The 14810-nt window shown below is 44.2% G+C and overlaps 1 protein-coding gene across 1 annotated transcript in view; it reads left to right on the top strand.

Annotated features, from left to right (window-relative positions):
- The window catches only part of LOC147333941 (cell adhesion molecule CEACAM5-like), a 129454-nt gene that overhangs the window by 96545 nt on the left and 18099 nt on the right, over positions 1-14810 (top strand). The window contains exons 3-4 of the mRNA XM_086286438.1: positions 10279-10611; positions 14347-14685. Coding sequence (XP_086142564.1) covers positions 10279-10611; positions 14347-14685 — 672 coding nt within the window. The remainder of the gene's footprint in view (positions 1-10278; positions 10612-14346; positions 14686-14810) is intronic.

Genomic DNA, 14810 nt, shown 5'->3' with positions numbered 1-14810 from the left:
AACATAAATGAACCATTTGCCTGTCTCCATAATTGAGAGCATTTTCTCTTATGTCAACACTCTCTCTCTCTCTTTTTTTTTTGCTTTTTCGGTCATGTTATGTTTACCTGTCAAAGGCTTGTTACAAACTATGAAACACATTATGCAGACTTCTGGATGTTAGAAGAAAACTAATACTGCTCATGAAGGAGACTAAAGGCAGGAAGGTGTCCTTTAAAACTAAACATGTTAATAGGACCTCCCTGTTTATATCATAGTTTATGATATAGCACGTGTATTTCAGTAATAGCCTGCTGATTTCAGTGTAGTGGTGAACAGTCGCACAGCTCACGTGGGCGTTATCTGTGATACTCCTTAACTATAATTTATCCAAGTTAACTTCAGTTAACCATTCAGACGATTCTTTTGCAATGAAAAACATAAACACCCATGCTGCCGGTAGGTTTCCTCAGTGCCAGCTGTTAACATTATAGCTGCTTATGCAGTAACCATGGTAACCACGGACTCTGAGCGGCTGGATCGACGGAGGTCAGACAACAATTTTACATGTATGATCTTAAAACAGGACACAGCCACTATACGTGCTGGCCTCATATCAAATGTGAAGGCAGACTGAGTCTATGTTTGACGTTTTTTATATCTAATCTTCCTTTTGAAACATTTAAACAGCAGCGAGTCTGCAGCTGAGGGAATACAAACTCAAATTGTCGGAACAGGTTTGCTCGTTTCTTGGATTCATTTGGTGATTTATTAAATGTATAACTGTTATTCTAATCTGCTGCTGAGTCTCTTACACTTTTCTTTATGCTGTATATTTTCACGTCTCTGGAATAGTTGGAAGTTAGATAGTCAGCTGGGAAACTCTGTGTTTACTCATGGAGCTGAGGATATCGTGGATATGCTGACCTCGCTGCGTGGTGTACAGAGCGAGGTCAGCATGATTAATATTCACAATAAAAATATTAGCCGAACATCATGAAGTCTGTATGTGTTTCATAGTGTCGAACAACCTTTGTACAGTTAAAGCCAGCAGTTACTACATGACGGAAACACCAACGTTATCTCTTTTATGTGTTTATACACAGGTCACGCTGATTACTGAACAAAAACCCAAAGATCAGATGTTAAACAGGTTTATTTGCTCTCTCTCCTCCTTAAACATGTTTTTAATGTTAGTTATAATTCAGAATTGGCGACTGAAACACGTAGGACACATAAGAACATCAGGAAATAAAACACCGATAAATATAACCTCAGTAAAAGAAGTCAGCGGGGGTTACTACAGCTGTGTACCGGGGCCTGCGCTTTGTCGGTGGGATTGCTTGCGAGGCGAGCGGGTCTATCCCACGCTTTGCCGTGAGACTGGGCAGACATCTCCGAAATCATCGAAGCACTTTTGCAAAGAGGCTGTATCTTGACAAACCGACCAGACACATGAAGATTAAACCACTACATTCTCGGCTAAAAAAATATTAAAACAGTATTTGGTAACACACAAACAGGGTTTTTCAAAGCTCAGTTCTGTTAGCTTCCACATGCCGGTTGTTGTGTGCTAGAAACAATGGCCACCAGGCCAAAGCAATGGTTTTGACTCGATCAGCGTTAACCCCGCCCCCTGAGTTTGATGGGTGAGGCTGACAGATAAAATTATTTCATGATGAGAGCCAGGCGTCAGGACTGCCAAAATGAAATAAATAAATATATCATTAAATAATTAATTAAATGTGTCAATAATTAATTAATTACATGTGTCATAACTATTTATTTAATTAATTAATTCCAATTTTAATTAATTATTGCCACATTTAATTAATTATTTAATGGTGTATTTAATTAATTCATTATGGCAGTCCTGGCACTCCATAATAAACCATTAAATATATATAAATGTATATAAATAAGTATATAAAGCATTTGTAAAAATACAAAACCATAATATACATAAAACACAATTACTTAAAATAAATGAATAAATACACAAACACTTTAACCAGTGCTTTCTGAGACTGGATGAGTAACGGGAACCACTCACTGTCGGATCTGTAAGTGCTCAAATTATACTGTTACTCGAACCATCCAGTCGTTCTCTAAAATTGAACATTAACTTTCTTAAAAGTGCTTTAAAAGTCCAGACACCCACAGCTGCAAACATCTGGCTGGCACTCCCACTTCTAGGTATCCTGTGTTAGATTATAATATTATTTTATGCCATGTTATACCCCTAATTAAAGATTGTGAATTATTATGTAGTTTTAGTTTGCATTATTCTCCTGAATTAGAAGAAGCTGATAACTATTGCATTAGTTAAACTGATTTGCATTAAAGTAGACTGCTGATTTATTGTGGATGAATGATATTGTTTTATGATGCATAATACTGCTGAGTTATAAGAAATACTGTTTGCAGAAAGTCATCGCCTTATTTGTCTGATTAGAACAGAACATGCTGGAGTTTTCTGCCCCATCTCAGCAGGAGCAGATAGACGGGGAGCCAAGGTCGTAGCTTAGGCGCTGTGTGAGAGAAAGCATGTGAATGTTTAGGCTTTTATGATAAGGTGGGGGCACCAGAGGCTATAAAAGTTTGAGCAATGCTCCACCATTTTGAGATCTGATGCTGTCTGCATACAGTTTCCATCTCCCACGTGTGTGATCATTAAAATCATCGTTTGACTCAACCCGACCGGACCAGTGTTGTTATTGTGGTTTTTTTCTCTTGTCTCCATCCCCAATATTTTGAACCTTAACACCTGCAAAGGATTCTCATCGCATCATTATATGCAACATGCAGCTTCTGCATGCTACATTGTTTGTAGGATGACCACAAGGGGGCAGTATATAGAAGTGTGCAATACGCTTTAAACAAAGCCACTTTAACTGGAAGTGAAGTAATTATTAAACATTCGCACATAAATAAATGACGTCATTGTCACGGCTGCCGAGGCGAGCCGTGTGGATATAGAAGGAGGACCCAAGATGCAGGCAGTGGATGAGATACCGGTGGTTTTATTTACAGAGGTGTAGTGGCAAACAAACAGTGGGGCATAACAAACAACTAAAGACACCTAAACTGGGAGAACTAAAATAACAGACCTGGGAGCATATGACAACGGATGATGAATAGCAGAGAGACGCAGACGAGGAACAGGACACCGTGGAACACAGGGTAACAGACTGACACAGAGTTACACAGACTGACACGGAGGAACACAGACGAACCGGCAACAGGCAGGAGAACACACAGGGCTTAAATACACACACCAGTAATCAAGGGATGAGAGACAGGAGGGCAACACAGCTGGGAGGAATCTGGGCTGACGGGACAGGGGAAACGTAAACTGATCACACTCACATACGACACGGACCTTTACAATAAAACAGGAAACTCAGATACATGGAACCAGACAAGACATTGAACTAAACAGACAGATTCACAAACAGATGGGGAGACACCATAGACAGACAGGTACAGACGCAGACTTAGAGGCAGATTGAAAATAACACAGAACTTAAACAATACCCCCCCCTCAAGGGCTGGCTCCAGACAGCCCAGCAGAAACACAAAAACGGACCAAAACCAAAAAAGAAAAAAAAAACAAAAAAAAAAACACCCGACCAGGGTGGGCGGAGGGGGCCCAGGACGGAGGGACAGAGTCCAAAAGGCCCAGATGGTCAAGTTCAGGAGGCCGACCATGCGAACGGCAGCGGGGCCGGTCCCGATGCCGGCCACGCAGTAGGCAGCGGCGTGGAAACAGTTCTGGGGGCCGACCGTGCGGACGGCAACAGCGGCGTGGAAACAGTTCTGGGGGCCGACCGTGCGGACGGCAACAGCGGCGTGGAAACAAGTCCGGAGGCCGGCCACGTGGAAGGCAGTGGCGGCGTTCAGGAGGGCGTCCACGGCGGCGGAGATGCCCAACAGGCGGCCAGGCAGATGACCGACGATGTGGAGGTGGTAGTAGGGGACCTGAAGGCTGCGTGGCCCCTGCAGCCCCAGGTGAAGCGGAGGCTGGACCAGACGAGGCGGAAGCTGAAGCGGAGGCTGGACCAGACGAGGCGGACGCTGATGAGGAGGCTGAAGCCGGACCAGAAGAGGATGAAGACGCAGAGGCTGGACCAGACGAAGAGGACGCAGAGGCTGGACCAGACGAAGAGGACGCAGAGGCTGGACCAGACGAAGAGGACGCAGAGGCTGGACCAGACGAAGAGGACGCAGAGGCTGGACCAGACGATGAGGACGCAGAGGCGGAGGCCGGACCAGGCAAAGCAGCTGATGAGGATGCTGAAGCTGGACCAGGCAAAGCAGCTGATGAGGATGCTGAAGCTGGACCAGGCAAAGCAGCTGATGAGGATGCTGAAGCTGGACCAGGCAAAGCAGCTGATGAGGATGCTGAGGCTGGACCAGGCAAAGCAGCTGATGAGGATGCTGAAGCTGGACCAGGCAAAGCAGCTGATGAGGATGCTGAAGCTGGACCAGGCAAAGCAGCTGATGAGGAAGCTGAAGAGGAGGCCACTGCAGGTGATGCGGAGGCTGGACCAGGCGAGGATGAAGACACGGAGGCTGGACCAGGCGAGGATGAAGCAGTGGCTGGACCAGGCGAGGATGAAGACACGGAGGCTGGACCAGGCGAGGATGAAGCAGTGGCTGGACCAGGCGAGGATGAAGCAGTGGCTGGACCAGGCGAGGATGAAGCAGTGGCTGGACCAGGCGAGGCTGAGGATGCTGAATCCGGACCAGGCGACGGCGTGGAGGATGCAGCAGAGGCCGGGCCAGGCAACGGCGTGGACGATGCAGACGGAGGCGCTGCAGCAGGTGGCGGCATGGATGAAACTGCTGCTGCAAGCGTGGATGAGGCTGCTGGTGGAGCAGCTGGTGGTTGGACGGGCTCCTCGGGCCCCCCAGCTGACGAGGAAGAAGGCTGGACGGGCTCCTCGGGCCCCCCAGCAAAAACAGTCTCAGAACCAGTGGGCACTGGAGCCCCTGGCACACACAGAACAGAACCAGCAGGTGCGGAGACCTCTGGCAAGAACACAACAGAACCAGCAGGCACACGGGCCTCTGGCAGGAACGCAACAGGACCAGCAGGCACACGGGCCTCTGGCAGGAACGCAACAGGACCAGCAGGCACACGGGCCTCTGGCAAACACATAGCGGCCTGCAGCTGCGCAGAGCATTGACCCTGCTCAGGCAGCGACAGCTCTGTGCAGTCCTCAGCTGGCTTCTTAAACTCCAGGGGTCCAGAGTCTAATGGGGGCTGAAACCCAGCCTCTGGGGAGGCCCTGGAGTGCATCTCAGTCTCAGAACTGGCCAGCCTTTGAGGAATGTTGACATTGTTCTTGGGTTTGTCTCTCTGCTTAGAGTACGGAGTTGTTGAACTGTCCGTTATGGGTTGGACTGACATGGCTTGCTGTACAGGAGGAGTAGGTGAAGATGATGGCTGAACAGGTAGTGGAGCAACCGACACAGGATGCAGGGCTGGTGACTGCTGAACTGAGGATAAAGCTAATGATTCTTCTGCTAACCGGGCTATTGACTGGGCCATGGATTGTAACAGGGTTTGTAATAAGTCTGGCTGTGACTGTAATTGAGCTATGGATTGTGAGGCTGAATGTGGCGGAGGTGGCGACTGGGCTTCTGGCCGGGCGGCTAACTGAGCTTCTGGCCGGGCGGCTAACTGAGCTTCTGGCCGGGCGGCTAACTGAGCTTCTGGCGATAAACAGTTTTTGTCCAGTGCCGTACAGAACATCACCCCTGAGTAAACGGTCCCACAGTTCAGACCAACAATACTGTCCTGTCCACTCACCACAGCTGGCTGCTCGGACATCCCCAGGTCCGACTGTGGCGAGGAGCGTCGGCAGCGTGAGCGCCGTTTCCCCCTCGAAGGCTGGGTTGACGGGCCGGGCAGAACATCCTCTGTCGGACTGGGCAGTGAAGCATGAGCTGCAGGGTGGGTGGTAGCAGCCGGGGGGTGAAGACGGAGTCCATTCAGAATGAAATTCTGTGCAAGCGGGTGAAGTGAGCTGAGCAGCCAGGGGAGACCAGAAACCAAGCGCTGTAGCCGATTAGCCACGGCTTGGCGAAATTCTCTCCCCTCGTGCTCCAGCCACGCGTTGATTAATTTGTCCACGGAGTAAACAATGTCCTCCCGGAGCTCCTTGGGCGGGTTGAATGCTGCTGGGTCCATAGTGGCCGGTTCGTACTGTCACGGCTGCCGAGGCGAGCCGTGTGGATATAGAAGGAGGACCCAAGATGCAGGCAGTGGATGAGATACCGGTGGTTTTATTTACAGAGGTGTAGTGGCAAACAAACAGTGGGGCATAACAAACAACTAAAGACACCTAAACTGGGAGAACTAAAATAACAGACCTGGGAGCATATGACAACGGATGATGAATAGCAGAGAGACGCAGACGAGGAACAGGACACCGTGGAACACAGGGTAACAGACTGACACAGAGTTACACAGACTGACACAGAGGAACACAGACGAACCGGCAACAGGCAGGAGAACACACAGGGCTTAAATACACACACCAGTAATCGGGGATGAGAGACAGGAGGGCAACACAGCTGGGAGGAATCTGGGCTGACGGGACAGGGGAAACGTAAACTGATCACACTCACATATGACACGGACCTTCACAATAAAACAGGAAACTCAGATACATGGAACCAGACAAGACATTGAACTAAACAGACAGATTCACAAACAGATGGGGAGACACCATAGACAGACAGGTACAGACGCAGACTTAGAGGCAGATTGAAAATAACACAGAACTTAAACAATCATCATCTAGAAAATGATAACAAACCAAAAGCGCTGGGTCACCGACCCAGGACCATGACAGTCATATTCAGTACTTTTGACAGTTCACTCTTCGGCCGCTCCATCTTATTAGGGAAATTCCAAATACATAAATGTAAATTTCAAAACTCAACCCCATCATTTAATTTGTTTTTGATTGAAATTGAATATTACTTAAACTCTCTTAAATTAACTTCCAATAAAAAAGATTTATTATTGATTGAAGTTCATTCAGAAATGTTTAACGAATGAGCTGTCACAACTTTCAAGTACAAAGTTGTTATGAAGTCTGTCACATTCCCCCCCTTTTTTTATCCTTTATTTATTTATCCTTCTTATTTCATTGTACTGTATATTGTTACTCTTATTTGCCTTGTATGTCTACTGTACAAACTGAACTGGAATGACTGACTGTTCGCTTTATAATTTCAATAAAGTTTGGAAGAAAAAAAAAACCTCTTCGGCCGCTCCCTTCTGCCATATTTTGCACAAAATTATCCACACCCATCGCCGCGCTATTAATTGTGGGATATATGGGACCACGAAGCATGCACCGGACCACGCTTGATATTTGGGGAAATCGACGGCGCATTTGGAGTATGCATTTGAAGTACACTTCGAATTGGGACAGCCGTCGTCGCGTGGCGGTGATGTAACCGCACTTAAAATGCGTACTTCAAGCGTGCAGACCCTGAATTGGGACACAGCCGCAGACACCTCCACCTGTGGTCTTACCAGAGAGAGAGGCCTGCCGGTCCCAGCAGATGAAAACCTATGGGGCGCCGTTTGTAAAGTGAAACATGCTGAAATTAACAGCAACATTTTTCCACAATAAGCTCAAAACCTTACAAAAACATGTTTTTTTGAGTAATTTTTTACAACATTTAGTAAAATATTTGTAACTTTTCATCAAATGTTAAATATTAAATCTAAATGTTAAATATTAAATCTAGATATTATATTTAAATCTAAATGTTAAATGTTCAATCTAAATGTTACAGAAAACTAAATATTTAGGCTAACATGCAAATTTATTATACGGATCAACGGAAATACCAAAATAAAAGCTTCCCGAAAACCTGTGTCTGCTCTCCCCCTCACTTCTCCCCGCCATGTGCTGCTTCACTTCTTGCCTACGAGCATGTCCAGCGATTTTGCTGGACATGTGCTGCAGTGATTGTGAAGTGGAGACTGCAGCTGCTAAGAGTGCACTACTGCTGAACCTTTGGATGGCCGACAAAACGGATCTTCCGATGTTTTCAGACGTGCTTTCTCATGGTCCGCGCCAGGTTATGGCTGAATTCCAGTGGAATGACGGTCCCGCCATAATAGACGTTCCAGCCCTAAACCTAACTTTATCCCTAACCATATGACGTAAAATAGTGTTTTCCAAAGCGATTTTTAGAAAATGAACGAACATGTGTAGATTGAGTCCAAACGGTTCTCATGTGCTCTCCTTTTTCCGATGCCGTCATTTAGGAACGTGTTGGGTACCCGAAAGCATAAAATGTTGACAATTTGTCACCTAGCAAAAATTATTACGCTTAGGGAGTGAGAACGTGTCTGACCACTACCAGCACAGTTTTGCACTGGAGGTTTTCGGAAAGCTTTTATTTTGGTATTTCCGCTGATCCGTGCAATAAATTTGCATGTTAGCCTAAACATTTCGATTTAACATTTAGATTTAGATTTATATATAATATTTAGATTTAACATTTATATTTAGATTTAAATATAATATTTAGATTTAACATTTAAAATTTAGATTAAATATTTAACATTTAGATTTAACATTTAAAATTCTGTTTTAAATATGAAAAGTTACAAATATTTTACTAAATGTTGTAAAAAAGGACTTGTTTTGAGCTAAATGTGGAAAAATGTTGCCGTTAACTCATTCACTGCCATTGACGTCTATAGACGTCAATTGAAAACATACGTTGACTCATGGCTGGCAGTGAATGAGTTAATTTCAGCATGTTTCACTTTACAAACGGCTCCCCATAAAAACCCTCCAGCTTGAGCGCGCAGTCCGGGATGTCCTCACAGAGCCACGACTCCGTAAAACATAAGACACAGGAGTAGGCAAAGTCTCTGTTCATGCTTCTCATCAGGGCCAGCTCGTCCATCTTATTCTGGAGTGAGCGTACGTTGGAAAGGAAGATCTCAGGAAGAGCAGTTCGCAGTCCGCATCTCCTCAGACGGCACGATCTGATATCGTCGTGTTGGTGTTGTTCCCAGATCAACATAGTAAATGTTGTTCCAGGATCAACATTGCAAGAGACCAATCAGAATGTTGTGACGTCATACTTTTGCGACTTCGGGAAAAACCGCCGTAAAACAAAAAACTGTACTTAAGCTGCGACAAACCGCCTCTGTCCGCCAATCAACGGACCCTGACCCTGACCCTAAACCTTTAATAAACGCTAAGCAGAATTGATATTGTCCTTGCAACATTGGAATTTCATAAATGCACGAATGGCTTGGCGTGCCAAAGAATAACGTCACAAGAATGTGATTGGTCACTTGCAATGTTGATCCTGGAACAACATTTACTATGTTGTTCCAGGAACAACACCAACACGACGATATCAGATCATCCCCTCAGACGCACGAGTGCGCCGGCTCGCTTTCCTCTCCTTCGGCGTCTCACTATCAAATATTGGAAGTAAATCCACAGTTGTTGTAGTCCTGCAGTTAAGAAGCTCTTCTCTGGTGTAAGAATATCCAGAGGAGTGCCCAGACACAGAAGTTATGCACAAAAACAAAACAGAGGTAACGCACTGAAGCACCAGGGCATCCATACGCGGCGCCATCTTGGATCAATCTTAAACTTAAAGTTATGCAAAATTGCAAAACGCTTAGCTGTGCCTCTAATAAAACCTCTCTAACTTTGCTCTGCCTTAATTCAGCAGCATCAGGTAATGTTCATATGTTAATGGTTTTCTTTCATTTTCGATCGACTGCAGAATAATTTTTTAAGGTTATCTGATATAAAATCCCAGGCAAGAAAAGTTGCCTTTATGTTTTTCTGTGTTTTATCCTCAGTTACTTTGACACAAAGGCATCTGCTGTGATGCTTACACTTTTGATAAAGTCTCACAAGTGTCAGCTTTCTTTATATATAAAAAAAAATTACATGATCGAATTATAATATTTCTGACTGAGGCAAAATTTCCCCGAATTGAAACAGGATCGAATCAATTTGGGACCTTGTGAATCGGAATTGAATCGATTCTAGAAATCAGTGACGATACCCAGCCATATTTCTGACACTTTGCATGTTTAGCATGAGGCTAAAATTCCCCCTCAGTGGGTCACTGGTGACCTGCTGGATGTTCAGAGGTTCATTAAATCCAACATGACTAAAAACTCAAATGTCAAAGGAAATAAACAAAATATTTAAAGTCAATCATTCTGATCATAATTGTACTTTGACCTTTAACCTCTCTGCTCTGTGTTGTTTCCTCTTTCAGACAAGAAAACCATCACAGCTGAGTCTGGACAGGACGTCACTCTGACATGTCGAGCTCCAAACAACAACATCAGACATGTGTATTGGAGCAGAGATGACCTGTTGCCAGAAAGTGTCTTTTTGTACCAGCATGGTCGTTTCGATCCAGACAGCCAGCATCCATCTTTTAAGAACCGGGTGGATCTGCAGAACAGACAGATGAAGGATGGAGACGTGTCTTTGATTCTGAAGGATGTGACGATTAATGACGCTGAAACATACGAGTGTCATGTTCACATGGAAGAAACTCACTCATGGGAGCTCATCAGCATCATCTACCTCAGGGTTTCTCCAGGTGAGTGAGTAGAGTTGAGTGTGTGTGTGATCAGAGGTGAAGCTGCTTCCTGGTTGTTGATGTGTGTTTGTTGTATGGATGAGCTGGTGGATGTCAGAGGTAGACAGATGTTTCTCCAGCTGTTGTCTTTGTGGCTGGTAGTCTAGAGTTGTAGAGCAGCATTGTTTGGTTAGAGCAGAAACAAAGACATTCATGAATCCGTCTCTTCTTCTCTTGCTCTCTAACTCGTCTGTAAACATGTGTGGGGAAACTCAATGTTAAAGCCTACAGCTGGAGGGGGAGGGGAGGGGTGGAGCTGGTGGTTGTGAGTCTGTGAAAGTGAATCCTGCCGCTGCCATAGCTGCTGAAAACGTACTTAGTGCAGACACAAAACGTCCATCAGCTTCAAAGTGTGTCAGAAAAATGTCCACATGGTGACTGATGGATGAGAGAGGTCCCATTGTTGTTGTTGTGCACAAATCATTGAACAACACAAACACTTAGAGCTGCTTTCAGTGCTGCCTGTTTTGTTACTGCACACATTTCTGATGGTCCTTGTAAGAAACTCAATTCCGGGTTTCTCTGAGGCGTGGGCTTGCATCATCAGAGTTCATCCTTTAACCTATAACAATTAAAATATTCTCAAGCATGATCAACGGTTAATTACAGTACCGGAGTACCGGGAGCAGTTTGGAAGAATAAAAAGACGCGGAGACTGTTCTAGATTGTCATCCCAAACTAACTCAAAGTTTATTCTTTTGTGCAGGGTTTTTATAGGCAGAAGGGTTCGTGTGTCAACAAGTTTCAAGTTACAACCATATAAGGAAGTTCCCCCCCGCTCTGAAAGGGGCCTTCTATAATCTCAACATACCTTTGACAAGTCCATTAAACACTAAACAGTTAGAATCCTTTGTTCTACAGATGCACTCTCAAGGCCTATGAATCTTATACAGAGATCTGCTACATCCTGAGTTCTGACACACCCAGATGGTCTTCACATAAACATCTTCTGCAAGGGAGTGATAAGTAAAAAGAGTGATTTGTTGGTGTTTTCCTTCCAACCTTGGTATCTACTTTCACACCATAAATCTTGAGTTGACAAGGCAAGAGAAAATAACGGTTAACATGAAGAGCCTTGTTAAGTCACAGAAGTACCCAGTACATGCCCCCATAATACTAAAATATCTAACAGTCCTACAGTCCAACGTAGCAAACGTCTCCCTGAAGCCTCTTCTTAGAGACCAAAGGTTGGATCAGAGCGAGCAGCTGAAAGGACACATCTATGAATGCAGTCAGAGACTTTCTCACAACCTCACACTTCATCTGGTCACATTTAGAGGGTTTCCAAATTCATGGGCTGCATCCTCCTGAGTTCTTTAAAGCAGCGGTCCCCAACCCCCGGGCCTCGGACTGGTACCGGTCCGTGAGTCGTTTGGTACCGGGCCGCGAGAGTTGAGGGTCAGGTGTGAAATGTATGGTTTTCAGGGGTTTTTTTATCAGTTTTCAGTGTTATTTTGTTATCGTTTTTATCGTTTACTCAGTTTTCCTTGGTCTTTTCACGTGTCTTATGAATAAATTTTCTTTTTTTCAGTACCGGTACTAGTTTTATTTTGTTGTATTTATCCGCGACACCTTAAAGGCCGGTCCATGAAAATATTGTCGGGCATAAACCGGTCCGTGGCGCAAAAAAGGTTGGAGACTGCTGGGTTGGGAACCATTTCAAATCTTTCAAAATAAAATGTATTATAAATTGAAGTTGAGTAGGCTAAAATAAATACGAGCACAGCATAGACATATATTAATGGTTTATTGCCATTTCGTAGTTACCAAAAGACAAAAAGGCATTTTAACACTCAGCACAACATCACAACTAATACATGTCACATATCAGTCATTTAAACAGTGATAATAATATTTTTACTACACTATAAATAAATATATATCAATACTATATCTATAGATAACACAACAATTAATACATGTATTGTTTAATTAATAAAACATCAGAAAGTGATAAAAATACATTAGAAATAGCAATAGCTTCATAACAGACCAATAAAGACATTGTCATCAGCAGATGTTTGCATGTTCAGTAAAAATATTTCAACAAGTTTTTGATTAAAATTATCAATGAACTGCAGTTTTATGTAAGGTAAGTTTCATGTTGGACTCATGGTCCTTTGTTAGTCCAGTTTAGGACAATGTCTTGACGTATGTATCATATCAAATATATGTCATATCAAAACAAGCCCACACCTGCAGTTGTTTCAGTTTTTCACTGGTGTTTCCTGTCAGCTGGTCAACCTCACTCAGGTGGACATCCATATCAGCCAACCAAACGACAAGCTCCTCCCTTTGTGCTTCAAATCCCTCCCACTCTGAGACAAGAAGTTGAAAGAGAAAGAAAAGAGTCAATTATAGAGAAAAGAGAAAAGTGAAACCCTCCTCAGAAGGTCTGACTCGCATACCTGCAGTCGATCTGTGATAGATGCCAGTTTGGCATTCGCGTCATCCCAGTGGCGGCCGCACTCCCTCGCCAATGCCAGCAGCCGAGTCTGCAGGGTGCCCTGGAAGAGCTGAGTTAATGTTCGACTCCTCCTGGTCAGGCTCTCCAGCTGGATGAGCCGAGGTCTCCCCAACCGCCGCTGTCTTTGAACACAGAAACACAACTTGCATCTGAAGCAGGAGGTGCAGATTGTTTTAGCTATTCTTTTCTAAATCCAGGCTTGATCACGTGGAGGTATTTGGAAAACTTTTTTGGCCAGCAGATGACTGTTGTCTCGCAGAAAGTCAAATCAAATGTATGAGGTACACAATCAATTCACAAGAACACATTTAAAAAGAAAGTCCCGTTCTTCCCTGATTTCAAGTGAATTCTGCATCGAAACAGGGTGACAGAAGTAAAACGAGTGTTTGCAGCAAATGTGAGCACAAAGCCTCACTTTGTACAAGCCTGCTATTAAAGTTCTCCTCTATGCAGATGACTTTCCTGTTTTCAAGGCACAACTTGAATCTGCTGTACAAATCTTATGGATACACACTAAAAGAAACAGTAGTGTGCACGACTCCAGATTCTGATCCCTCATCCTAATATGGTCCCAAAAGGCTCACAAAAACCCACATAGCAATAGCAATAAAGCAAATGTTGAGGCTTAAAAATACAAAGTCCATAAACCAATGTCTGACATAGGTTTTATCATAAGGATCATTAATATACAATAAATATACAACATATGGTCATAAGACTAAAAGTAAAGAATGCCACTTTGTGTGTTAAGGAAGCATGAACCTGGGTGGACACTTAACATCTGTAATCCAGCTGTGACAGAGACAAAGAAGTGTAATGTGTGTGTCAGTGTGATGTGTTGTAGTGTCAGGAGTCAGGATGCAGCTACAAAGCTTTTTGTTCAGTGTACACAAACAGCTGTAGCTCCATAAAGGCAGCATGCAGAGACTCACAGTGTCTTATAATGAGAGGCTGCTTTCTCTCACACATTATGTTCACTTATTATCAGCACATGTTGTTGTTCTGTGGAAGCTAACATCTTGTAGTTTCTTTGCATGTTTAGCATGAGGCTAAAATTCCCCCTCAGTGGGTCACTGGTGACCTGCTGGATGTTCAGAGGTTCATTAAATCCAACATGACTAAAAACTCAAATGTCAAAGGAAATAAACAAAATATTTAAAGTCAATCATTCTGATCGTAATTGTACTTTGACCTTTAACCTCTCTGCTCTGTGTTGTTTCCTCTTTCAGACCAGAAAACCATCACAGCTGAGTCTGGACAGGACGTCACTCTGACATGTCGAGCTCCAAACAACAACATCAGACATGTGTATTGGAGCAGAGATGACCTGAAGAAAGAATATGTGCTTTTGTACCGAGATGGTTACTTTGTTCCAGACAGCCAGCATCCATCTTTTAAGAACCGGGTGGATCTGCAGGACAGACAGATGAAGGATGGAGACGCGTCTTTGATTCTGAAGGATGTGACGATTAATGATGCTGGATCATACGAGTGTTATGGCTTCATGGCAGAAACAAACTCATGGAAACTCATCAGCTTCATCTCCCTGACTGTTGTTGTTCCTCCAGGTGAGTGAGTAGAGTTGAGTGTGTGTGTGATCAGAGGTGAAGCTGCTTCCTGGTTGTTGATGTGTGTTTGTTGTATGGATGAGCTGGTGGATGTCAGAGGTAGACAGATGTTTCTCCAGCTGTTG

Source organism: Aulonocara sp. 'chitande type north' Nkhata Bay, linkage group LG3 (genome assembly GCF_057382095.1).
Source record: "Aulonocara sp. 'chitande type north' Nkhata Bay isolate Kocher_YH1m ecotype deep benthic linkage group LG3, A_spYH_male_GT1.1, whole genome shotgun sequence".
Lineage (NCBI taxonomy): Eukaryota > Metazoa > Chordata > Actinopteri > Cichliformes > Cichlidae > Aulonocara > Aulonocara sp. 'chitande type north' Nkhata Bay.
The sequence above is the reverse complement of the archived record's forward strand: the minus strand, read 5'-3'. Positions and strand labels throughout refer to the sequence as shown.